The sequence below is a fragment of the Drosophila gunungcola genome (assembly GCF_025200985.1).
Source record: "Drosophila gunungcola strain Sukarami chromosome 3L unlocalized genomic scaffold, Dgunungcola_SK_2 000002F, whole genome shotgun sequence".
Lineage (NCBI taxonomy): Eukaryota > Metazoa > Arthropoda > Insecta > Diptera > Drosophilidae > Drosophila > Drosophila gunungcola.
The window spans coordinates 6,124,086-6,150,685 of NW_026453178.1; the positions used below are offsets into that span (position 1 = coordinate 6,124,086).

The following is a 26,600-nucleotide window of genomic DNA, read 5'->3' on the forward strand; positions in this document are numbered from 1 at the left end:
TTTTACTGCGAATCCATCAAGTGGGCGCGCTGCATACATATAAATATGGCATGGGTATAAAATTTAGTTTATAGAGTAAAATTTAATTTTAAAATAAAATGAACTTTAAGCAAGAGAACAGTAGTTTACAAAATTGATTTCGACCGAAGGCTCAACGTTGGGCGCCAAAATAGGATTGCTTAAAGGAAAAGTTTTTTTAGCACTCTTTTTATTTCTTGTGAGTTTCTTTCCTTTTCCAAAAAAATATATTTCTTTTTTAATTTTAAAGAACCTTAAAAGCAGGCAACAAAATGTATGTTCTTTTTCAATGTCCCACGATGGGCGCCAAAAAATGTATAGTTAGTGGAAAAGGCTAGCACATGTTTTGCCTAGCAGTACCACCCCCTTCCCTACTAATCCCTTCGGTTTAATCTCTCCCTTTTTTCCGTAGAACGCCCCCGCGGCGAGAAGTAAACAAAATAGCAACAGAGCGTTGCCCGCTGGAGGTTTGGGGTGGCTCAGGGGGTGGTTTCTCTCGCGGACTCTCGCTCTCTTTCGAGTGCCAGTGCACGAGTGTGGGTGTCTGCATCCTTTGGCGGCAGGCTGGCAATTGGGAAAACGGAAAAGCCGAATCAGTCTACAGAAAACGCGTACGTGGTGCAGAAGTAGCCGCGGGTGGCTACCACAGCGTCGTTTTGGACTTGTCGGCATGATCAAATAAGTGTAACGCCCTGTACAAGTTCTGTAAGTTTCCAGCTGTAACAAAATCAAACCAAATCCATGAGAAGCAAATGAAAGCCAAACAAATGCAATGAGCAATCTGCCGATTTCAGTGTCCAAAGTGTTTGAAATGAGTGACAAAACCCAAAAATTTGTATAAGCCAATAACAATCAAAAAGTGGTGGCAACACATAAAAATTAAAAAAAAGGATAACCAAGATTATTTTGTATTTTTATAACCAAAAACGCTGTGCTAAAAACCCCATAAAGTGCTTTAAACGTTAACAAACTAATTAAGTAATAAATAATTAAAAATTTTGATACTAGCCCAAAAAATGCCTTATCCAAGGAGTTTCCGTTCGATGCGCGTTTATTTTCGCAAAAGTTTACACTTAGGATTAAAGATGCTCTCTCTGGCCAGAGACATTGTGAGTCCAAACTACGAAAACTATAACCCAAATTAATCAATATATATAACTGAAATTTTGAACTGTGCCCGCTTGCATTGGCCACTAAAAAACGAACAAAACTACAATTGGCTTAGAAAAAATGGAATCGAAATTAAACACAATTGGCAAATACAAAAAAAATTGCTTAATGCTTTCGACTGCTTAAAACTCCTACTAAGACTCCCTGCAGTCATCCTAATTTTACAGCTCTAGTGGTTATGGTTATGAAATCTAAAAACATTCCATTATAAAGAGCTGTTGAAATTAAATGACTGTGTCTTTTATTCCTTATAAAATGTACCCTAAAAAGAATAATTTCTTGTGTTAATATATGCATGTATGTATATAATAACTTATTATGTGTAATAGTTACGTATTTTACTTATTTTTATATTATTATTAGCAAATAATTGAAATTAGAATGTTTGTTTACATGATTTAATGGGACTTAGATTTGTTAAAACTCTGCATTGAATATTCCAAAAGATTAGGGCTTCTCATGTGATGACTAAGGTCTTTTTATAACATATTTTCTAAACAAATTTTACTTAAATTTTTTGAAAATTCAATTCTTTTAAACTATGTAGTTATAACATGAAATTTAGCTAGACTTTTTAGGGCTCACCTTCATGATTAGCTCAAAGTAATTAAAAGCTGGTTTTAAAGTAGTATTTTCGCAAAACACTCTCTTAAAGGTATGCTATACTGATTTAAATATGGTCCCGCCTAACTTTTGTTACTCATATTAGAATGTATAATTCTGGGCTTGAAAAGCAGTAAGCCCGAAATGATAGATGCGAATTTTTGATAGATGCCATGACGCAGTCACACGCACACATAAACAATGGCCAACGAAGTTTGGTAAATTTAATTGGAATAATAAATGGCGTGTGAGTGTGTGCTGTCCGCGACTCACTCTCTTTTTTATGAAACAAAAGTGCACAATGTCTGATATATAGATGTCATAAAGTTTTATTAATAATGAAAATTGTACTAAAAACGGGGCCAGCCGGAATGGGGCAATTTATTAAAAAGTCTCATTAGCTCACGGGTTTTATCGCACGTCGAGCATACGCCACGAGGTCCCCTTACGGGTGCTAATAACGTAAAAGCAGAAACGAGAATAATAATAATATGGCCGGCTCGGGATTGCGATAAAGTAAAATTTTCGATATGGACATGATTAAAATGCCAGCCCCACATACCACCCACTTTTTATGACAGGGCAGAGGCAATAACTGGGCCGTCGGAGATTAAGTATTTTTAATGCGACTGCGACTGACAATAAAAATATAAAAATTTCAACGATAACATATAGCAACGTCAGCAGGCCAAATCAATTTCAATATATCTATTGATATGCGTTTTGCATGTGTCTATTGTAAATATCCAGCCGACTGATATTAAGTCACTTGCCATGTGCTCCTCCGGCAATATTTATTCGCTGAAAATCAATAAATTCCACACAGACACACACCCGCAAAGCGAATATTTTTCTTTTTTCTCATTTTCTCTTTGCGCTGGCGCTGCGGCTCATTATTAATATAAGTATATACTGTGTATATCTGTATATATATATATGAATTTTTTTTTTACATTTTGATATTTCGCAGAGCCTAGAGGTTGGGGGTTGGCTTAAGTGTTTTTCTATTACGCCTTTTGCCCGAATTCCAGCTAGGCACAAACACACACACACACAGGCACCCTGAGCACAACCCACCTCCCCCAATATTATATTTGCTTTTAAATATTTTGATATACAGCCCAGTAACTTACACATAAACACACACAGCCACTGGCAAGCATTTTCTCATAAAAATTTCGTACTCGAATAAGACGAAGTAGCTGCACACTCACACACACACACACACAAACTGGGCAAAATGTAACCCGCAGGCATTATGGGTTAAGGGAAAAGAAGGGGCTTGGTGGGGGCCACATGGCAAAAACTTTGAGCAGCAGCAGGAAAATAATGTAAAGGATGTGCCAGGGCCACCATGGAGACCAAGCCGACTGTAACTGGAAAATAATAATTTTTTCTCCCTTTTTTCCTTCTTTTCTTGCTTTCTCCGAAACCCCACACCCCACGCCTCACACAATCCCACAGCCCCACCCACATTCATCCCTCCTTCTGTATGTTTGCCGTTTCTTTTGAGTGTCAGAAATGGAAAAGAAAATAATTTGATGGTTTCATAAACTCGCTTCGGGGGCCAAAAAAGGGGCGTGGGGTGGTTTTCTCCTGTCTGTTTGTGTGTGTATGTGTGTATAAAATTGCAAACTTCTCCCCCTACCTTTCTGCTTGTGTGTGTGTGTTTGAAGATGAAGAAGCTAGAATTTATGGAATTTTTCTGCTTTGTATTCTTGTTTTGGATGAAAAGTTCTTGGACGATAGATTTCTCTTGCAAACTATTTTGGTGCATACTTTTGAGGGTGGCTTTACTTCCTGATAAGGCAGATGATAAGCAACATAGTATGAGTCTCATTAGGGCTAGGGATAGCACTTGCCTTATTATAAACATGATTATTACAACCCCTCACCCACATTTCCCTTCACACTTACGCACTTTGCCTGGCTTATGTGCACAGCATTTGTCCTTGTCTCTGGGTTTGAGTTCCATTATTAATTTTCCTCGTTTTTTCATAATTTTCGTATTTTTATTTTATCATACACAAACACACAAATAAACACCCAGGGGGTGGAACGCACACACACACGCATTTGGTTTATTGTACAAAATAATATTTGATAGAAAAAAGTTTTAGTGCCCCCGACAAGGATGGAAATAGTTTTTTGTTGGCTTTTCGCTTTTCGGTTGGTCGGAAATAGGTTGTGTGTGTGTGTGAGTGGAAAATACAAAAGGTTGGGGGAAATTAATTTTTCACTTCGCGGCCCATGCGCCATGGAGATGTGAAAGTAAAAATGATGGAAAAATATCAAACGGTGAACGATTTTGAGGCCTCCGAAACTCTCATTACAAGGTTTACCTCCCCACTCACCCAACAAATATGAGTTTGTTTGTTTGCGCGTTCATTGGTTTCTAATGAGATTTCTTACTAATGAGCAGGGCACACAGAAACTGGCAGTTTTTTCCTTTTTTTTGTCGTTGGCTTAGGGTCTTAGTAAAAAAGGATTTTTACTGCTAAGTCAAAGGAAAAGAAAATTCTACGAAATGGTTGCGACATACTTCTTATTTCTAACAAGGCAGATGATTACGATTTCTGAAGAACTGGGGGGTTTTCTTCATCAATTATTGGGTCTCCCACATTTTATTATACTCATTATATTTCTCGAATTACTTACACAAATTTGATACCAACTAAAAGCTAGTTATTGCAAGTAGTTGCTCTCTGATAGAAATAAACATATTTATAATAACAATGATTAATCACCACGCTGAATAGTTAGTAAATTATCTATTTATAACCCTCAATTTGTTCTTCTTATTAGTGCAAAGAATTTTTCCTTAACTAATGAATTCCTGATCAAAAGACTTCAAAGTGCCACCCCAATTTTAGCACATGAAAAAACTGAGCAGATTCGCACGTACATTGTGCATTTCTAATAAAGTAATTTGTCGCACACATTTTCTGGGGAAAAACGACACCAAAATTCCTCCCCCGCACTAGAAGGAAAACCAACAGAGATCATTACTCCCGAGTTGAGGGTTGATTTCCCAATCCCCTGACACATTATTATTCCCATTTCCATTTACATTTTTGAGTCCACGCATAATTTCAATTTGATTTTCATCAGAAATATTAATTGCAATCTACACACAACATTTGGGGCGGGGGGTGTCCTGTCAGGGGCTGCTTTTGTAGGTGTCCGAGTTAGTGTGGCATATGGGTTGAAAGGGGCGTATCAATCATAACCGACATTTCGTCAGGACACGCTAGGCTAAGGGTGCGAAGTGGGTTGGGTCCAGTTTGAATTTAAAACTTAATAATTACCATGTGGGTACCCAATGAGTTGGGCGGGTGCTAGTCTTTTGACCGCCCTAACCACATATGCTGTACCTAATACATAAAAAGTATAGCAAAACATTGTGTGTATTTATAGATTATTATGTATAATTCACATTTTTTAGTAATGTTTTGATATAGGAAAACTTCATGTAAGCAAACTTAAAATTCATTTTCAAATATTTAATATTTAAATAAGTCTACAAAATATTGTTTGGTTTAACATAAAAAGAAAAAGTTTTCCAAATAATTTAGTTGACATATTAAAAGGTTACTATACAAACTTATCAGATAACACCCCTTAAAAGGTTTTTTATTTTTTGGAAATAAAAAAGAACATTTGTAATGTACAAAAATAACAAAAATAAATTATTATTATTTTTATATTAATTAAAAGAAAGTAAAGACAGATTCCCATTGCAAATCCTTTCAAGTTTAGAATGGTTATACCGCGACATTTGCGGTTTGTTTACATTCCGCCCACTGCAAGGACATGCGCCTACGAAAGGGGGAAGCCCCTCTTTTCGGTGCGTGCGTGCGAGTTATTCCACTCGAGTGAAAGCGAAAGTGAAAGTGCCGGCAACGACAACGTCACAGTGGACATGTGTGAGAGTGAAAGTCGATGGGAAAACCTTGACCACGACCACGACGGCGACCAGGTCAAAATAGACCAGACCGAGTGGGTGGTTTGGCGGGGTTCGGGTTGGGTTCCGATCCAATTCAATTCGATTCAGCTGCCGACCAATGAGTTGCCAACTGCTCCGCTCCGACTGTTGCTGTTGGACTATTTTGCTAGCCTGGTTCGTTCAACCGGCGATTTTCTAGCCACACTCGTACACATATGACAATGACCGGCTGCTCCAAAAAAAGAGAGTCACCTTCATGGCGCAGGCGCAGGACCAGAAGGACGACCGCAGGACACGGGGAAGTCACTTTCACTTTTTCGGCCTCTGATGTGTGTTGAATGCCGAGTGGCAAAAGTATACATGGAGAAAGGAAAAGGGGTGGCCAAGGTTGGACCCACACGCACACATGCACTTGCAGCAGGCATGTCCTTAGAGGTACAAGTATCTGCAAGTCAATCCGTCAATCATGAAAAGCAAACAATCACTAGCCACTAGCATCTCTGGGGAGAGTTTATGACTCAGATTTATGGAGATGTCCACTGAAGCAAAGCCTAATCTCTTCGGGCATTCGTTTGAACCCTAGCTCAAAGCACTTTATTCATGCATTTCATTTAGTTTATTCTTCATAAATCGTCAGGGGACTAGGTTTCATAATTTATTTGTCGATATTGTGTCCAGATGACATAATATAAAATTACTAAAAAAAAGTACCCCATTAATGTTATTCAAATTCCTTCAGCATAGGACCTTAAATGTTTTTAATGCAATTTAAAAGTGAAAACGAAACAATTAATTAAAACTAATAAAAATTAAAATGAACACGACAATCGATCGAACCAATTTGTCTCAACACCCATATGTATTCTAAATAAGAAATTTAAACAATTTAGACATAATGTTAATCAACCCTTTACCCACTTCGCTTGGATTTATTTTCCTTTTAAAGAGTGAAGTGTGAAAAGATAAACTTATTTTCTGCCCTATACATATTTAGTTGTTCAAACCGTAATCCTTTTGTTAGGGCTATTCACATTGTGTTCTTAAAAATATACTCCAGCTATAGGGGTTCTTTAAAGGTCTTCTTACAATAGCCCTAGATAATCATGTTATTATAAGACAATTACAAAAAGCATCCGTGGAAAATCCCTAAAAGATATTTTCAAAAGGTTTTTCATACCTGGGTGTGGATTCAGAACACCTCAGAGTCCGCGGAAACCCTTTAATTAGCCAAAGGAACATCAAACTACCCCTGAACCCTTTCCGAAAATATTTATTTAATTCCTAGCTACTTAAGTCAAGAAGTTTCGGCCTTTTTGACAGCGACTTCAAAGAAACCAAAGAATTTCTGACTCTTTTCATTGGTAGTGCATAAATTAAAATAACAAATATATAACTGCCGCTGCCGAAACACCAATAACAACGACGGCGGCACACGAACTTCTGCAGTAGGAAAAACAAATTGAAAATCCTATCGAACAATGATAAATTGGCACGACAGCAATAATATGGGGGAAAACCGTCCAAGTTACGCGGTTGTTGCTCATTCATGTGTCGCCGTCCCTTTCTTTTGTAGTTCCAGTTTTTGTAGTTGTAGTTGTGGTGGTTACTGAAAAATTCAAAAAAAAAAAAATAAATAAAAGAGAGGAGGAAAAAAGAAAAGCGAAAAGGGGCGGAGCAATAATGGTTTTCCGGGCAGCGCTGCTCAGTTGTCGCTGTATGGATTTTTTTTAAGGGAAATTCTATGATTTTTGATATTTTGGGGTGTTTTATTGAGGTTTTTTTTTCGGTGATATGGGTAGGGTCTCAGTGTGTGTGTGTGTGCGCGCGTATTAAACTATATGGAGGGTTAGGTTGGGTTGGTGTGTCGTTGTGATTTTAGTATCATTGCTATTTGCTGTTTTGATTTTCAACCGGCAACCGGCAATTGATAGCCGATATTTTTTGTTATTCCGCTGCGTCATGCGGCAGTTGACAACGAGCTAGCCACTTGGCAGGACACGATCCCAACACACGCCGAAAAACAAAAAAAGAAAGTGCGCATGCGCAAATGTGACTTGCACAACGCGAACATAGCGAGATCATCAAGTGATCACTGATCGGTGAAACGAGTTTTTACAATGTTTAGTAAACTTTAAAACGAGTGATTATACAAAAAAAACTTGGCAAACCAAAGGAAAAATTACGGACCGCGATAAACACAAAAACATACTTAATGAGTAGGTTATTACCTAATTATAATAATTCATTTAAATATTTACAAAATAACACGGAACTTAGTGATCCCCTATATATATATATATATATCTTATAATGACATGATCATCCAATTAAAATAAATCAACTCACTAATGGTTTTAAGAAGTGACAATTTAATCAGAAATCAGATTTAAGAATCCAATTAAACCTCTAAAAGTTAATTAAAGTTGTTTTATGATAATAATTAAAAATTTAAAACAAGTGAAATTTTAACATATTATTTTGAAAATTTATAAATTTTTAATTTTTTGTATTGTATTTAGAATTTAAAGCCGAGATTGTTAAATACTTTTTTTTATTATATTATGATTACAAGAAATCGTAATTTTTCAAATAACCTTTTTTTAAAAAATTTAATATTAAAAAAATAATAAATGAAAAAATTAAAAAACCATTTTAATATCAATTTTTGTTAAAGTGCGTAGACGTCTGTAACGCTCAGGTTTCCATTTGCAACATCTTATTAATTTACCCGAAATTCTTCTGAAACACCATAGAAAGAATCTAAGCCAGAACCAAAACCAATCTGACGTTATTGGTTTCCTCTAGGCCAGTGCCAAGATTACTTTCCAAGTCCTCCAGCCCCCAACACAGACTGATTTGATATGTTGGCTTGCCAAATTAGCCGCTTCTCTTGTGAAATCTCAAAATATACAATATACACATAAACGTCTGCATATATATGTAGTGAAGGAGTACATGGTTTTGTTTACACTCTGTTGGCATTTTCATTTGGAACATTTTTCTTGGGCATCCTCCTTCCTCCTGCCACGAAGAGATGGATATAAGGCGGGCAGCCAGGCAAAAAAAATCAAATAAAATAACATCAAACTACCTTAGGCTTTATAAAAATCCCAACCAAAATACAAGCAACACTCGCCCACACACACACAAACTCACGAAGATACTGAAGAGAAATGCGCACATCCTGGCAGGCATTTTGCTTAACTCCTCAAAGTGCCAGGTCCGGGGTCATGCGGGGGTTAAAAGGGGGGTTTCGGCCTGAAGAAATTGTATAAAAGCAAAGTCAACAACAACTACATCGACAACATGTAGCTGGAGAACCAATTTCCAACCATGGAAACTTAATTTATGTCTGCAGCATAGTTGAGAATATTTTCTTTCTTTCTTTTTGCCTACTACTCTCTTCCTGCCGCCCCCAACCCTACAAACTTATTTCCCCCTACCCTTTGGCTGCTTTTCCTTGGTTTTCTCCTTTCTGCCTCTGCTCAAATAGGGAAAAGAAATTTTCGGTTTATTTCGAAAAATTTTTCCCACACAGAAAAAAGTTTTAGCTCAGTTATTATTAAAACTATTATTATTTATACTCTGTTTTATTTATAGATACTGCACTTTCAAATAACAATTGGTTGCTTCTAATGCTCAGGGTACCCAGTTCAATTATCACAATATTTTTCAATTTCTAAAGAATTTACTCTTCACTTTCATAGTGGAAAAGTATTAAGTCTTTCAAATTTGTTCTTTGATAACATTTTTTTCGGTTTACAAATAATATTTATTGATCCACATTAAAATCAATATTTGAAAAGAATTATTATATCTTAACAACTTTTCTTCCTGTGTGTATCTCCGCCTATTTTTGCCTCCCTGTTGCCTGGCATTTTCCCCCTTGTTTCCCTCTCCACCATCTGATTTTCCTTTTTGCTTTTCTTGAGAATCAAATTTATTTTACCAAGTCATGTTGAAGAAAATTTTTATAAGTTTTATGCTCGACTCAAGTGATGGTGTCGGCCGGGGGGCGAAAGTGGGTGGGCAGTGGCTATGTGTGTGTGCTGGGAAGGCGCAAAAAGTTTTCTGTGTGCGCCACACAACCGCACACACCCACACACAAGAAAATAAGCAAAATTTGTATTCCTTAAATCGGATGACTTTGTATAAATTTTCGTGTGCGCCACAATGGGGTTGTGTGTATGTGTGTTAGTGGGTGGCAGCTGGGGCGCTCAGTAAACAAACAAAAAGAAACAAATAAAAAGAAAGTTTCCTTTCCCCCATATGTATGCTATACATACATATATATACATATATATATATATATATATATATATATATATATATACATATATAATGGAAAAATTTTTCATAGAATTTGCACAAAAATGAAAAAGTGTAGCCACAGCAAAATAGTATGGGAGGTGGGTGTTGGGTGGTTCGGTGATGGGTGGGAATAATGATGATGGAGAAGAAGCAGGAGAAGGCGGACAGAATCAGAAAAATGAAATTAAGCACATACGGAAATGAGACACAAATATTATGCGTGTGTGTGCGGGCTTATGCGATTGTGTATGTGAAGGAGAAATATTTGAGTGGCATTCAGTTGAAGCCAAACTAAAATTGAATGGAATCCTTGGTCGAATATTCTGTGTTTCCCTGTGCGTTTTCCTTTTTGCACAAATAATGCGATCTAAGCCTCGGTCCATATATTATATACACCGAGAAAAATGGGCAGGGGGCTTATGAATATAATTGGTTGTGTGGTTTAAGAGAGTTGCTTTTTTTTATATTTTTATGCAAAGCCAGTTGTCATAGAAAACAAAGTTCAAATATTATAATGTATTAAAATAAGAATTTAAATATAAAATTTATTCTTGAACATCCTTTTGCTAACATTCTTACATATTAACTCCGCTTTAAAATAATCTTTTTTGTCACAGTTATTTGTTTGTGACTATTTTAAAAGTTATATCATTTGTGGTTGATTTGCCCTCCATCCTTTATGATGAAAGCCACCGCATATGGTGGCTAAATTACTATACGTACATGCATATAAATAACCCTTATCCCATCCCCTTTTGCCAAGCCCCCCGCTAGCATGGCTTCGACTTCAATTAAAAAGTTCTATACTACAATGTTTCTCCCTCTCCGGTTTCTTCCCTCCCTCCCCTCGCAGTAATATCATCCAAAATGGCTGCATCCATATATGCCACCCCACCGCCAGATCTGAGCAGCGAGGACACTGCTCTCTCCGATGTCTCCAACTCATCGACACTCAACACAAACAGGAACAGCAACAGCAACAGCAACAACAACAACCACAACAGCCACACGACCAGCGGCAGCAACAGCAACGGCAACAGCAGCAATCCACATGAAGCCACAGGAGCAACACCCACAGCCACATCCAGAACGGGAGCACAAGGAGGAGGAGTCACTTCACCCACGGCCCACATGGTTAAGGCAATGGAGCTGCAACTGGAGCCCAAGCCAGCGGGAAGCGGCACAAATGAGGCGGACCAATTGGAGGAGGGGCGCAAGGATGCGCTGGAGGAGGAGGAGGAGGAGCAGGAGCAAGAACAGGAGGAGGAGCACGGCGATGCCAACATGGCCACAATGGCGGCAGCCATGCAGCTGCAGCTTCTGGAGGCCCTAAGCGATGCGGCCAAGAAGCGGCGCAAGCAGCACAATCCCAGTCGCTTGGAGGCCCTCAATTTGAGTGGCGAGTCCCACTGGTGAAGTGGCACTGGGCCAGAGGAGAGCCGACTCCTCCACCGTGGACTACGACGACAAGCTGTCCAAGATGTTCCTACCAAAGTCCATTGAGCAGCTGAAGGAGACCTTCGAATTGCTGCAGCAGCAAACGCAAGAGACGGATCAACGGCAACAGCACGAACCGGAAGCGGAAATGGAAACGGAAACGGAAGCGCAAACGGGAGCCATGCCAGACATATCAGAGCCGAGCAAGCAGCGCGAAAACCCCTATCACACCTATTGCAAGCAGTGCGGCGAGAGTTTCGAAACGGAGTTCAAGTTGAGTGTGCACATGCTGCAGGATCATGGCGATGATAGATCCGGTGAGCAGGATCCCGCAGACTTCCTGGCCTCCATCAAGGTGAAACTGGAGCGCGCCGATGTTTCCAGTCCGCAGCAAGAGCAGCAGCAAATGCAGCCGGACCTCATGACCAACGGTCATGGCAAGGATATGGAGCGCGAGCAGGAGCACTGGTTCCAGGCCATGCAGTCGCAGCATCATCCGCACGGTCATGGTCCCCAAATGCCGCCGGCCTTTCCCTTTCCCCCGGAGGCAGCCTTGGGTCCAGCTGGCTATCTGCCACTGCTTGGCATGTCCGGATTTCCCGGTGTGGATGGGCTCAATCGTCCGCCGCTGCGCATCTTCAATCCCGAGGCCTACTGCGAACTGTGCAACAAGGAGTTCTGCAACAAGTACTTCCTCAAGACGCACAAGGCCAACAAACATGGCATATTCGATCCCGTCGGCGAGTCGAGCACTTCGAACACTTCCAGTCACCACAACAATAACAACAACAATATCACCAGTAGCAACAACAACAATAGTGGTCATCCCAATCCCAGCATGAGTTCCATGAGTCAAATGTTCCAGCTGCAGAGGGAGGCAGCTCAGGTGGCCAAACAGGAGTCCACACCAGCAGGTGGTGCAGCATCCACTCCAGTGGCCTCGGTGCACTGTGACATCTGTTCCAAGCGATTCACCAATATCTTTGCCATGCGTCGTCATCGGGCCAAGCAGCATGACACTCAGCCAGCCGGTGGTGCCCAGGACTCACCCACTTCGCAGACCGCCCAGCCGTCGCAATCCCATCGAGGCAGTCCCAATGAGCCATCGCAACTGCAGATAAAGCAGGAAATGTCCCAGGAATCGGAGCCCAAGCCGTATCAGTTGCCCGAGGGTTTCCGCGAGGACTTCACCCTGGAGCAGGAGGAGCTCAGCTTTGTGCCGCCACCGCGTAAGTTGCCGGTGCATCTCCAGCAGCAGGCCAAGGAGGCCAACTATAGTCCCGACAAGCTGCGTCGCCTGGGCGTCCACTTTCCCGACTTCTTCTGCGAGCTGTGCCACCGCGAGTACGCCAATCGGTACTTCCTGCGCACCCACAAATGGAAGCGCCACGGTCTGTTCGTGCCGCCCGAGGAGCTGGCACCGCAGCCGGCCGGAGCAGGCAAGGAGGAGGCCCAATTGCCTAGTGCCTGGCCCTTTATGCCCCTCAATTTGATGCTGGCCAAGGCAGCGGCTGCCAGCATGGATCATCAGCAAGGGGAGGAGCGCGAGGCGCCGGAAGCTGCAGAACTGGAGTCGGAACAGCCCAGCAAGAGGATCAAACTGGAACAGGAAGCATCGCCAGCCGAGAGCTACGACGAGGACAAGCTAAATGGTTCGGTGGTGGGCCTGCAGAATCTCCAGAAACTGCAGTCCATGCTGCAGCAATTGAACGACATAAATGGCAAACGTCCACTGCCCTGTCATCTTTGTGGCCAGGAGCAGGAGAACCAGTACGCCCTGAGGGCCCACCTCATGACCGAGCACGCTGGCCAGATGCAACTGCCCATGCCCATTCCGATTCCCCTGCCGGATCAGCAGGCCGCACATCCCATGGTCGGCTTCTACCATGCCCAGGGCAATCCGCAGACTCCGCCGGCTCCGGGAGCCAGATCCCCGCCCGGTGGTGAGCTTCGCTGCCAGCAATGCGATCGGGATTTCGCCACGCCCCAGGAATTCAAGCAACATATCGCCGAGGTGCACATGGGCAGGAATGGCGCGTTGGGTGGCAGTCCCCTGCGCGAGGGTTTCTTCACGCCCGAACGCCCAGTGGCGCCGCCAGCGGGCGGAACCGGTGCTCCGGCTGTGCCGTCCGGCAATCGTTCTGCCTACACGCTCACGCCCACCAGCAGCTACTGCGAGATCTGCAACAAGGAGCTGTGCAACAAGTACTTCATGAAGACGCACATGCAGCGCATGCACGGCATCGAGATCGAGAATGGCGCCCAAATCGGCGGAGTGGTGTGCAACATTTGCAACAAGGAGCTCTGCAGCAAGTACTTCCTGCGGGTGCACAAACACAACACGCACGGCATCATCGAGGAGGGATCCCCGCTGCCGCAGCCCAGGGGTCAGAACGGGGTCAAGATCGAGGCAGCTGCCGCCGCAGCAGCAGCTGCTGCAGCATCGCAGCCGGATCAGCCCATGAATGTCTCACCGCCCACAGTGGAGGGCACTTCCGGCACATCGTCATCCGGCAGCAATCACGAGGTGTGTCCACTCTGTGCGCGTCAGTTCCGCAGCTTCAAGTGGCTGCGATCGCATCTGATGAACGAGCACGGAACCGCCGGAGTGGAGCGGCTGAGGGAATTGGACACCAGCCAATCCTCGGCGCGCAGCAAGCCCAACAGTCCCACGCTCAAGATTCCCAACGGCAGTGGCAATGGTAACCCAACTCCAGCGGGCTCCGGAGCTGGAAATGCCGCTCCCAATCTCGCCCAGGCCCTGCAGAACCTCAATGCCCAGCACCTCTTCGGCCAGATGCAACAGCAGCAGCAGATGCCCAAGATGCCGCCACTTCCGCTGCCGGGCATGTTCGGCGAACCGGCGTCCAGGTTCAAGGAGTACCAGTGCTCACTGTGCCCCTTCACCACGCCCTACTACGCCTTTCTCTTCATCCACGAGCGCTCCCACGCCCTGCTCAACAACGGCGGCGAGGCCATGGAGTTGCCCCTGGAGACGCCGGCACCGCAACCCTCTCGTAATCCGGCCAAGTCCCGCAGCAAATCCAGCAAGGCAGTGGCCGCACCTTCTCCCATCAAGTCCGAAGAACCGGAGCCTCCTCTGGAGCCCACCAACCTCAGCACCTCGGCACCCAAGGTGGCGGCCCATTCCCATTCTCCCGGCACAGGCACAGGATCTCCAGCTCCAGCCAACAACTCCCCCAAGGCAACCAGCTCAGCTTCGCCCAAGATTCAACGCCGTCGATCCTCCTCGAAGCCTCCAACCACGCCCAATGGATTGGGCAGTGGCAGTGGAAACGGAAGTGGAAACGTAAGCGGAAACGGAAATGGTGGCCTTCGATCGGCGGCCACCTCACCCTTCGAGGCCTGCAATCAGTTGGCCAACGGAAGCGGCAAGCCGGCCAGCTATGCGCAGCCGGATCGTGCCGAGGAAGCATATCAGATGCAGGCCTTCCACCTGCAGCCCGCCGACGCCGACTCGGAGATGCAGTTCGCCCCCGCCCTGGTCTACTTGCCCGTGCGGGTCCGGGCCTCGGAGTCGGCCACGCTCAGCTTCCGGCTAACACCAGCCTAGACAGGTGCCACATGCAGCAGGTGAAGTGTGTTGCCAGCGTAAGTTCAAGCCATAGAAACCAAAGCAACAAGGTTGGTGGTTTGGAACACTCTTTGAGCCTTTCGCAATTGAAATGTTTTTATAGTGTTAAGTGCAAGAGTGTCCCATACTTCGAACTAGCAATCCTACCCCCCACACTAAATAGTTAAGCAAACGAAGTTAGGAACATGAACAAGACAAAATAGTGGAACTACAAAAGACTGAGTGCGCATATTAGTTGAGCTCATAATTAAACTTAAATATACAAGAACCATAATAACGATAACGACAACAACAATCGATCAATATCTAATCCAAATCCCCAAAAAGTTAACCATGTCCAACATGGCACTAATCAGATCTATAGCCTATAACACAACAAGAACAAGTCCGTTTCAGCTGGCAACACTCGGCTAACCATCAAAATAAGATCTATATATTTTGATAGAGGCATGACAAAGCATAAAGCATAACATACAGCAACCTATAACATTTATCTCTAGTGATTAACTATCAAAGTTCCTATGCGTAATAGTAATTTATCGTAAACGAGTTGGCAGAAAAAAAAAGAAGGAGAAAGGAGGGTGAGAAGAATCCAAATACGTACATAGTGTAGGCGAAGGGGAGGCAAAAAGTTGGAAGAATTATAATATATATATACCAATTAGAAGGAATATATATCGTAGTAGCAGCAGCATAAAATCAAAATTATAATTATACATTTCTCATCTAGATATGGTCGTGCTTAGGTTATATGAACAATGATATGCAAAAAGCTTCAGCACAAACAAATTGCTCAAAATCAAAATCTTTTTAGCGAAGATTACACTTTTAGGATGTTCTGAACGATGGCCCCTGGAAATCTACACTTCCTTTGATTATCGTCCTCTATAGAAATCACTCTTAACCGTATCTGAACCAAGTTATATCCAAGGAAATGTCTTCACTAAAACACAATTCCAGCGCACAACGTGTACATAAAAAGTTGTTAAAGTTGACACTATGAGAAGTTCAGATTTTCGATGGGGAGGAGGGGTCAAATGAGGAGAAAACTAGCGCCAGAAGGTAAACATTAAGAACATTTAAACGACTCAGGGCAAAAGTACAATGACCATTAGTACTTTTTTATACAAACATATTTAAAGAAACCAAACAAGCATACGCAAGTAAAATATTACCATAATAATAAATTAAATATATTATGAAACGTTAAAAAAGATAACAAAAATGCTACCTCAGACGGACTTGAAAACAATAATTAAAATAAAATGAATTTATAACGAAATTCTACGAAACCGTATAAACCTAAAATTGCAGCAAAAGCAACCCTTAAAGTTAAAAAACATTTTTGTAGTAACTTTACCTCAAAACAGAATTACATTTTATGGTTTATTCAAAATTCGTATATATATCCTATTATTATTTAATTAACCACTCTTAGTTTGAACATTCCAAAGACCAGAACTAGTCTCATAAACAACAAACAAAACATTCTAGTCAAACATATAATACTAAACATAAATTAAAATATTATACCGAAGCCAAACAGAGTCGTCAACTCTTCAGATTTGGCTGACGAATTTCGCAGATTATTTTGTAGTGTTTAAGGAATTTGTTCTTCTGCGAGAAGAGTGGCCCAAGATGAGTTGATGGCTCACAGATTAAAATGGATCGGCGAAGACTATTTGCTATATTCGAAATTTCCTTTTTTTAAAAACGTGTGTTTTTTAAAATGCTGCGTGCCTTTTAGCAAATATTTCGTCGAGTCCACAACAGCAACAATTTGAACTTCAAAATCGAAATTAAATTTTTATATATAGCTACAAATATAGATCGTAATTTTATTTTATATTCACCATATTCCTTAGTTCTTATATCTTACTTTAAATATGTAATATGTATTAAATAAATGTCATGCAATTTGTATTTGTTAAACTTGAGTTTCTTTTATTATTTTGATGTTGATTTCCGATATCCCAATTACAAGCCACCGCATGCTATATTTTTTTACCAGTGGATTGAAGTGTGCCAGACTCGAGTCCAAGGTCTTAAAAAATCAGTATCTTGAACTTATTGACTGTGAAGTTGTCGCCGATAGGGGAAGACCTTTTTCTTTGTTTTGGTTTTTTGAAAAACGTTCCCATAGGGGACCTTCATTTTTCGGGGTGTTATATGCTGGTCCAACGCCTTGGCCGCTTCAATTATTAAATTGCCATTTGATTCAATTTGTCAACAATAGCTTGAGAGCATATCTGCGACTTGTTTAATCATTTTAAAAAACTCACAAGCAGCTGGTTTTCTTTTTTTTCCTCTCTTAAATACAACCAGAAACAGCACCCTCATAAAAAGAAAAAAAAATACATAATAAGTGAAACTGTTTCCGGTTTTGGGTCAGGCCTTGACCAACCCTCTGATTAGTATGTTTGCATTAAAAAATACATCTGTATGAATGGCTATACTCCGCTGGAGAAAAAAAAAACAGAGAAACTACGATAACAAAAACCCAGCATGGGGATGTGAGGGTCAAGTTGGAGGGTCAGGTCAGCAGCTGCAGTTGTTTGAAGTTCTAAAAAAAAGTTCCTAAGCCGGAATCAGAATCGATATTGCCATGGCTATTGATTAAATGCAGCCACCCTCTGAGTTCGGAATCTCGCCCGTTTTGGCAGTTAATTATTTGTCACGTGTCCATGCAAATTTCATCTCATTGATTACGGCCAGATATTCGATACTTTTCCGGCTGCCGGCGCAGCAATTAAAGATTGACTTGAGCAACAACCCCCAGGTTGACCAAGGGATGGTAGGCAAATTCATAAATATTACTCCCGAGTTTTCCCGAATTTTCCTGAATTTTTTTCTATTGAATTTTTATGGCAATTTAGGAAAATCCGCTGCCAGCAATTTTTAAGGGCGCAATCAATTGACCAAATGGTGTGCTACCCCATGGTGCATTTGCATCGATTTAAGGGTGTTCCCCGCTATTTGCATGTTTAAAAGTGAACTGGAAAAATTGCAACTTATATAAAAATAAAATGAAAAGAAAATATTGCAATTGCCAAGGGTGATTTGGCAGCAACCCCATGCAAATTCTTTATTTCCTTATGGGCTCGGGTTTTTGGCAATGGTTTAACATTATTTTTATTTCCTTACATTTTGGCATGACTGCAACCCCCCTCTCAGAAGAGCGCACAAATCAAAAATGATGAAAACATGTTTTTTAAATCTAATGCTAAATAAATTTTACAACACAAAACCCAAAAACAACTTGCAAAGTACCTTGAGCATAAATCAAAATTTTGTATGACCTTCGGTAGGGTCTATATGCAAAAACCACAAGAAAATCAAAGATACAATTTTACTAGCGCTAAGCAAAAAAAAAAACAAATGATTACACTCTTAATAAATATTTTAGTTGTAGGCTTAAGTCAGAGCAACAAAATGCATAAAGAAATTATTAATTTAATTGATGTTGAAGATGGAAAATGAGGAGAAAAAGAAGAGAAAAGCAACACAAAAGACGTGAGAGCGCAAATCAAAAGCCACGAGCAAAAAATCAAAACAAAATTAAATTTAAATTTAATATAAAACAAAAATCCAACAAATTAACATTTATTTAGCAATTGGCAAATGTATGAGATATATACACTTATATATCGGTATATATATATATTACATATACTTAAACAATTTTACTTTGTTATTATGTAAAACTATGTGTGAGAAAAATCAAAAGAAACCAAGGAAAACTTGGACAAAATTATTATATGTAAAATGTGAAAGAGCAAAGAATCAAAAACGGTCGAAGAACCAACATTTTTCATTTCATTGTAAGTGAGCATTTATCAAAAATTGTATGTGTTTTAAATTGATTATATTAAATATATATACAAATACATATAAATAAATTAAAAACCGTGTGATTTGTGGGTGCTGGGCTTCCGATACACTTCCGATTTTATACTGAGCTCCTTTAGTTCGACTTCTCTGATGCAAAAACGCACTCGGGCACAAGTGTCATCATCTCGAGCTTAAAAAGTGCTTACATCGCCCTGTGATTCCCATTCAAAGTCGGCTGGGGACTTCTCTAAGCTGATTCCGCGGCCCTTGAGACGGAAATCCTGGCAAGTCCATCCCCTCATCTCTCCCTGCAAACATGGGGAAATTTTGCAACTTTTCTGAGTTTTGACATTTGCTTTCAGCTTTTCAATATTTCCAAGGGAGGCAGAGATGAACGTAATGCACTTGAAAAAAAAAACGCTATTTAAAACATTTATTTTTGAAACTGTTATTTATTTTATATTTAATTTAATTAATTTTTACTTTCACTTTGTAGACAAGACTAAGAAAAGGCTAATCAAAAACGTTTATAAACGAAAAAAAAATGGTTCTTATTAAACTTTTTTTTTTTTTTTAATCTAAATATTTTTCTGGAATTTTGTTGCCTGTGTTCCCAAGATGCAGTTTGTGTTATAAACATAAAAATAAATAGTCTTTAAATAAAAAGCATGAAAATAATCTAATATCTATGTAATTCACTTGTAATAATATTCTTTAAAACTTTCCAAACTTAAGTTAAACTCCAAATATCTTAAAAATAATTTTTCTACGTGCAAAGGCGAATAAGGGACCTGAACCCTCCACCCCAGGAAAACCGGAGAAGGTCCTTCCTTTCGCTTGTTGCTACCCCAAGCGAGTATTGAGGATTGCGAAATCAAAGAATGTCAATATTTGTATTACATGGGACACTCACTCGCACGAGCGAGTGTAGCTGTAACTGTAGCTGTAATGGCCAAACACAATGCCCGTGGAAATGTCTTATCAATAATTTTTGAAAGGAATGCGACGAAATCAATTCCGATCGAGGGCTGGAGATGTGCGTCTGGCGCGTGTTCCTGACAGCTCCATAGTTCCCTCGTCCTGTCGTCCCTTGTCCAGACTTCCTGTTACCAAAAAGACGAGGAAACAAACTTGTTCATAATTTGGCAACGGAAGAGGGAAGAATGTTTTCCACATAGTTTCTCGGTAAAAGTAAAAGCCCGGGTGAGTATTTTAAGTGCTTGGTACTATATAAGTTGGAAAAGTTTTTGGGTACAGTTGACAAAGCCTTTTTTTTTCTTACTTAGCTACATAACCAGCTTCTAAAAGCTGCTGGAAGTTAAAAAGCTATAAAATACATTTTATATATAAATTTCAAGTATTTTAGACCAGTGAGATAAAGGTGAGATTAACCAACGTTTAAATAAGCTCTAGCGCTTGTAACCCTGAGTCCAAATTAAAAACAATTTGTATAGTGTAAATGCGCATATGACAACTAACCCCTTCTTTCTAATGAATTTTAGATTAAACCAATCCATCAACGACAGCAATGTCTAAAAAAAATTACAGAATAAAATTATAGTTTTCGTCGTTATTTGAATGGATTGTGTGTGGAAATTAGTTTTTAATCGATTTGACAGAGCTTCACACGCAGGCCCACAAATTACAGGCTAAAAAAAACTCATTGAACACCATTAACGGCCGCCCTAAGAACTTCACCCACTTATTCCCCATGTGAATGTGGGTAGCCATACATATTTACGAGTAATTTCAACTCTCAATTAAATTGTTTAGGCGGCGCCAGGCGCAAATAACCATTTTTGTTGTCACCATATGCTTTGGAAACGCTTTCCATTTTCAGTACCCCTTGCAATGGAAGTCCAAAAAGTATGATGACTTCAAAAAGAGTTACGGCAAGACATACATTTTTCTTTTAAGCCACTTCCAAAAAATCCTCATCAATAATAACAAAAATACTTGTTTGTTTTTTGTTTTGACAATCGAATATTTTATAAAGTAATTAAATAAATAATTAAAGTACTTCATGAAATTTATGATTGAAATCACAATTACATTAAAAACGAGGGTAATTTATATTTGAGACTCCGCCTTCACTTTTGGGCTTTTATGGGACTTCGTTTCATTGACCGCTTGCCGAGTCCTTGGAATGTGTCAAAAAACCCCCAGACCTTGGGTCAACACAGCGGCTACAAACTTTAATAATTTAACTTATGGATTTTTGTCGGCTCTTTGGAGCGGGGGTAAGTATTTGTTATTTCGTTTTTTTCCTTTTCCAAATGTATAGCAAAGGCGAGGGGCGGAGGGAGCTGGGCATCTGGGGTGGGTTTTTCATTTGCTTTTCCCCTGGCATATGCACATTAGTCCTGGAAATGCGGCAATTTAAATAAATGACGCAAAAGGACACGCACCAGAGACGAGTGGATAGGAGAACGGGAGGCTAGTGGTGGCAGTAGGTTACCCTAATGACTTTTCAGAACGCGACTAAAATTGTTTTGGTCTTTCTTTTGCATAAATTACATTTACCATTTTTAACTAGGTGTTTTAACTTTTACAAAGTGAAAAGGAAGTCGTATTTACATATATTTAAATTTACAAGCTGTGGTCCCTAGTCTTTCAACAAAATTATTTTAATGGAAGCATTTTATCGTTAATCTTAAAAGTAGGTATATGTACCAGGTACTTTGTACCTGTATAGTTTATAATCACATAACTCGATTTTGGGGTCTCTCGTCTTTTTAAAGAATTTTTTTGCAGGAGACTTTTGTTTTTAATTGTTCTATTTATTATATTCAAACTCTTTAAATTGGATCCAAACTAAAAAAAAGTTTATGTAGAAAAACATGATCAAAACATTTCATCCTATTTCAATTTTCGAATTTTTAAGACGTCTTTAAGGGCTTAAAAAAATTAAACCCGGAGCTAAAAAAAATTGTTTATTTTTCAATTTTTTATTTTGATCTTATAATCATATAGTATAGTACAATATAATACATTGTTTTATAAAACTACAACAATGACGATTTAGAGGTTTCCGTAAAGTGTGTTTCGAATCAAGGGCAACAGTGAATTTGGGCGTGATCATTGTTTAGGCCACTGGCTGGCACTTGGTTCTTTCTCCAGCGGACTGAGAAGCTGTTGTAGTACCTGATTGGTGACCCGTAAATTAATCCTGCCATAGCCATCCCGCCGGAGAGCCTGCTCCTCCTCCTCGAGCACAAAGTAGCGCTGTTCCCCACTGAAATTGGAGGACTTCTGTTCCAGTACCGCCTTAGCGTCCCGCCGGAAGATCTCCACCGCTCGATGGGCGACCTATATGGACCTGCTCGTAATTTTGCTGGGTCATCACATCGGTCAGATCGAGATGCACTCTGGGTTTGGGCAACCGCCGTTTGGCCAATTCCAGTTGAAAGAGCAGGCGACGCACAGTAAAGTTTGAAAATTTCTGGCGACTATGCCGCTCGAGACGAGACTGCAGCCACTGGTGGGGAAAGAAGTGACCAGCCACAAGGGTAGCCACCACCAAGGACTTGACGACCACCGAGATGCCAATCATGATTGCTGGTAGCAGAAAACAATCCCCCAGGATTTCCACTACCAAGTCCCGCCAGAAGATAAGGTCACATTGGAAGAACAAAAAGCTCATGTCCGGGACTAAGGTAACCAGAGAAAAGATCACGAAGGGGATGATCATCCTGAGATAGCGTCGCCTCAGCCAGAGGTTAAGTCTGGCGTAGATCATATCCAGGACAACCATAGTCAACCACAATGAATATTTCAGGGTAATACTATTTTTCTCTCGATATTTTTCGTTGTATTATAAATTGAAGGAAAGCACTAAGCAAGATTTTAGATTATTCACATCATAGTTTTGTTTAAAAATTACCTTTCGTATTAAATCAAATTATAAAACTCTGATTTTTTGTAAAGTAGCTTATATACGTAACTTATCAACCCATATGTGTTTTCATATATTTAATCATAATTTGAAGATTAGTTCCACAAACCGGATCCTTTATACCCGATAATGATCATGAATTAAATCTTAATGAGTTCTTTGAGTCGATTTCGGGGTAATCAAAATTCTCAACACATCAAACCCTGCCACACCATGTGACATGAATCAGATCTCTTATCTGTCTTGGTAAAAGGCTGCATCCCTTTCACCATTTCTCATTTACAGGCATGTGAAGCCAAAGAAAGTAGCAAAGTAAAGGAGGCATCGACACCCGAAACACGGATTTATTTCAGTTTCGGTTGCGTTTTGAGATTGCTCCGTTCGTCCTGCTCCTTGCCTTTTCAATTGGATACACACAGCCGTAGTGGCATGTGCGTAAATGTGAATGCCAGCCAGGACTGCCAGGACTCTAAGGCTGAGTCTGAGTTTGAGTTTGAGGTTTTGTGTGGAGAATGGGGTGGGTGGGGGAATAGGTTGAACGGGCGTTGATGAGGAATAAAACTTGCCAGGAGGAAGGACACAAACACACACACATGTTGTATGGTTACTTGGGGGGAAAGGACATCGGGAAAGGACGAGCGAACGAGCGGAAGCAACAAGAGGGCAAGCCATTTCTTTCTTTTGGCATGAAAGTTGAGAGAAAAATAAGACGAAAATTGTAATTTTCATCAAGCAAAAAAAAAAAACTTTTTTTGTATTTCATTTCAGCTTGACCTTAAAGAAATTAGATGCTCGTGTGTTGTGTGTGTAGCACATGTGTACCTACATATGTATGTATATATATGTGTGCTAGACTATCGAACGAAATTCCAAAATAAAAAGAAAAATTTAACGCAAAAGGCAAAGTTTTTTTTGGGGGAGTGCCAGAGCAAGGATAAGGTTGCCAGGATAATGGGTGCGGGGTTTGGTAAAATTCTATAAGCGTGTGTGGGATGCTGAGGCTTTTGGCTTCTCCAATTTCCAGCTGGCCAACCGAAATGAGGGTGTCCTTTGAATTCTTGTGTGTTGTGTGTGGGTGTGTGTGTGTGTGTGCGTGTGTGTGTCTGTGCGTGTGTGTGTGTGTGTGTGTGTGTGTGTGTGTGTGTGTGAGTGTGTGTAATTTTTTTTGGGTGGGTGGAATGTATGCTAAAGTGAAAAGTAGTAAATTGAACTTTCTTCTTTCTCTGCCTCTCGATTTGCTCCTTTTGGCTTCGTTTTTATATTTTTGTGGGCAATTTGTACTTTGTCTGCGTTCAGCACTTTTTGCAGTTGTTGCTCCGGCTACTTTTCCACTTTTCTTTTCACTTTCATTTTACGGCTGTCCCCCGATTCATGTGCGTGTGTGTGTGTCCAGAATCCGGATTCCAGAGTCCGCAATTTGGAAAGGGAGTGGGAATTTGGCTTTGGACTGGGGCCATTTGTTATTTATCGCCCTGCAAATTAAAGTTGAGCCACATAAAACTTGCAAAATTATTTATACCAATAATATTAACAAACAAGCTCCCCAACTACTATCCTTAATTACAAGAGGAAAAATTGAGGGAAAAAACGACTGACAAGCTGATAACAAATTGAAAAATCTATCAAAGGTAGCAGCCTGTATTTTTTTTGGAGGGGGAGGGTTTCGGGAAGAATGGTGAGGTTGCTGCTGATGGAGTAGAAATCATAATGTCAGGATTGACTTGACAGCTACAAAAACAATACCAACATCCTGCTTTGTCCTTGTGCGAGAGCGTTTCGCAAAAAATGCTAGTGTAAGTACAGTGAGAATTGGATTATGTGAATACTTTAAAAAGTGACAAACAGTTTACCGTTCAGAATTAATTTAATTTTTAAGGGAACGTTTTTTGGTTAGGAAAAATAAGCTTAAGAAGCTGGAAAAATTAAAAAGTTTTCTCAGCTTAAACCATTTAGCTTACCGCAAGACTTTACTATTTTAATATAAATATATTTCGTATAACAAACTAGATATTTATAATCACTTTATTTTTCTAGTTCTTATTAACGGATAACGTTATTAGAAGGATGCCATGTTTATATCAGAAACCTTAGCGATGTCCCACATTATGTACAAATGATGACAATAAAATTGCTTCGCTTGGGTGTGAGTGAATGTGGATGCGTGTCTGTTTGTTTGCCAATCAGCCATGACAGCCAGGAATTCTTGTTCCCAACCGAAGACTACGCCTCACCAAGCTGCCCATCCCCTCCCACTCCCCCTCAAGCCCCTCAGCAGCCCGCCCCTGGCCACCACTTTCCCTGCAGTGATTTTGCAATGAAATTCGATGGCTCCACCAAGGGAGTTGGGCCGATATAAGCCTCATTATGGAAAATCAATAGAGACGAACGTAACTTTAGACTTTGCCAACTACAGAAAAAAAGACACACAAGATGGGGCGATGGAGGAGAATAGAAAGAGAACTACACAGAAAAAAATAAAGTTTGTAATAAACATTATTTCTTGTTCCCATGAATAGGCCATCGAATTTATACGAGAGAAACCCGAGAAGTATTCATCGAACAATTTAAAAGAAGAGTATATGTAATATCAAATTTAATATACAGGTATTTTGTCGAGGTCCCAAAAACCGCTAATCATTTCCAAACAATAATTTATGAGTAATATTATTAATGTCTTACTTAATATTATTAATTAATAATGCAATATTTGAACAGAAACATTTCTAGGACAATTTAAATTCACTAATTTGTAAGAGTTAATCAATTTCTGCCAGCCTTAGATTACGTTTTGTTTTTAAGTTCATGATTATAGAAATTTGTTCTGTGTAGTTCAATGTTATGGACTACGCATTAAACAAAATTTCGATAGGCCTACGACCTACCAGCCCCTGCCCCTCGTTGTAGGACACAACAAACAAAAAAGGCAAAAACAAAATTAATTAATTTATTTGCTAGGCGGAATTTTCCATGGCAATACACACTCACACAACAAGCGATATACGCAGACAGCGACGGCGGTCTATTGATACAATTTTTCCAATTCCAACGCCAAGCTCTAACAATCTCCTTGTGGTTTTTGCTGTTGTTGCCTATCCTGTTGACAACAACTTGAACTCATTACAAAAACATAATAACAAAATAAATATTGAAAGAAATGGCATAAAATTATAAAAGCCATGTCTGCAACAAGGAAAACTGCCATTCGCAGGCCGAAGTGAAAGTGGAGCTTCCTCCTTATCCCCCCACCTCCATTCCTTCGGAAAATCCTGTTTTTCCCACCTCCCCCAAAGCGCCAATAAATTTTATGCACTATCACACGCACACACACACAAGCGTTTGCTGAGTGCGTAAGCTGCTTAAGGGAAATGGAAGTGGAAATCGAAAGGAATAAGGGAAAAGGAAAAGCGCGGGGAAATGGCGGTCAGTGTGTGTGGTCAGACTTTGAAAGTGTGTCCAAAAGGGGGAGTTTGCATTATTCAAGTAAAAAAAAAAGGACACAAAAATAAAGCAGCACACAGCCCCATCCCCAAAACAAACCAATGACTTTTATACTTTTATCTCGCAAAATGTTTGAGAACAGAAACTCAGAAAGTGGCCAAGAAGTAGCAGAAACACATCAACGACTGCAGAGCCGAAGATAAGATAAGTGCCGGTAATAATTCCTTTAATTCTCCTTGAGCCCCTTTTCAATCGAATGGCTTTGATCATAGGATATAATGTGGAAAAAAACATAAATAAATTATTTTTGTATAAATTATGATTGCCATTATAAGAGAATTATATGAAGGTTTGTC

At 40.3% G+C, this 26,600-nt stretch overlaps 1 protein-coding gene across 1 annotated transcript; it reads left to right on the top strand.

Moving 5' to 3' along the window:
- Positions 1-436: 436 nt before the first annotated feature.
- On the top strand, positions 437-18,907 carry LOC128257404 (uncharacterized). The gene is given in 3 exon segments (XM_052988413.1): positions 437-723; positions 10,902-11,452; positions 11,454-18,907. Coding segments are annotated over 2 exon segments (4,143 nt in total). The 5' UTR covers positions 437-723; positions 10,902-10,915; the 3' UTR covers positions 15,060-18,907.
- The last annotated feature ends 7,693 nt before the right edge of the window (positions 18,908-26,600 follow it).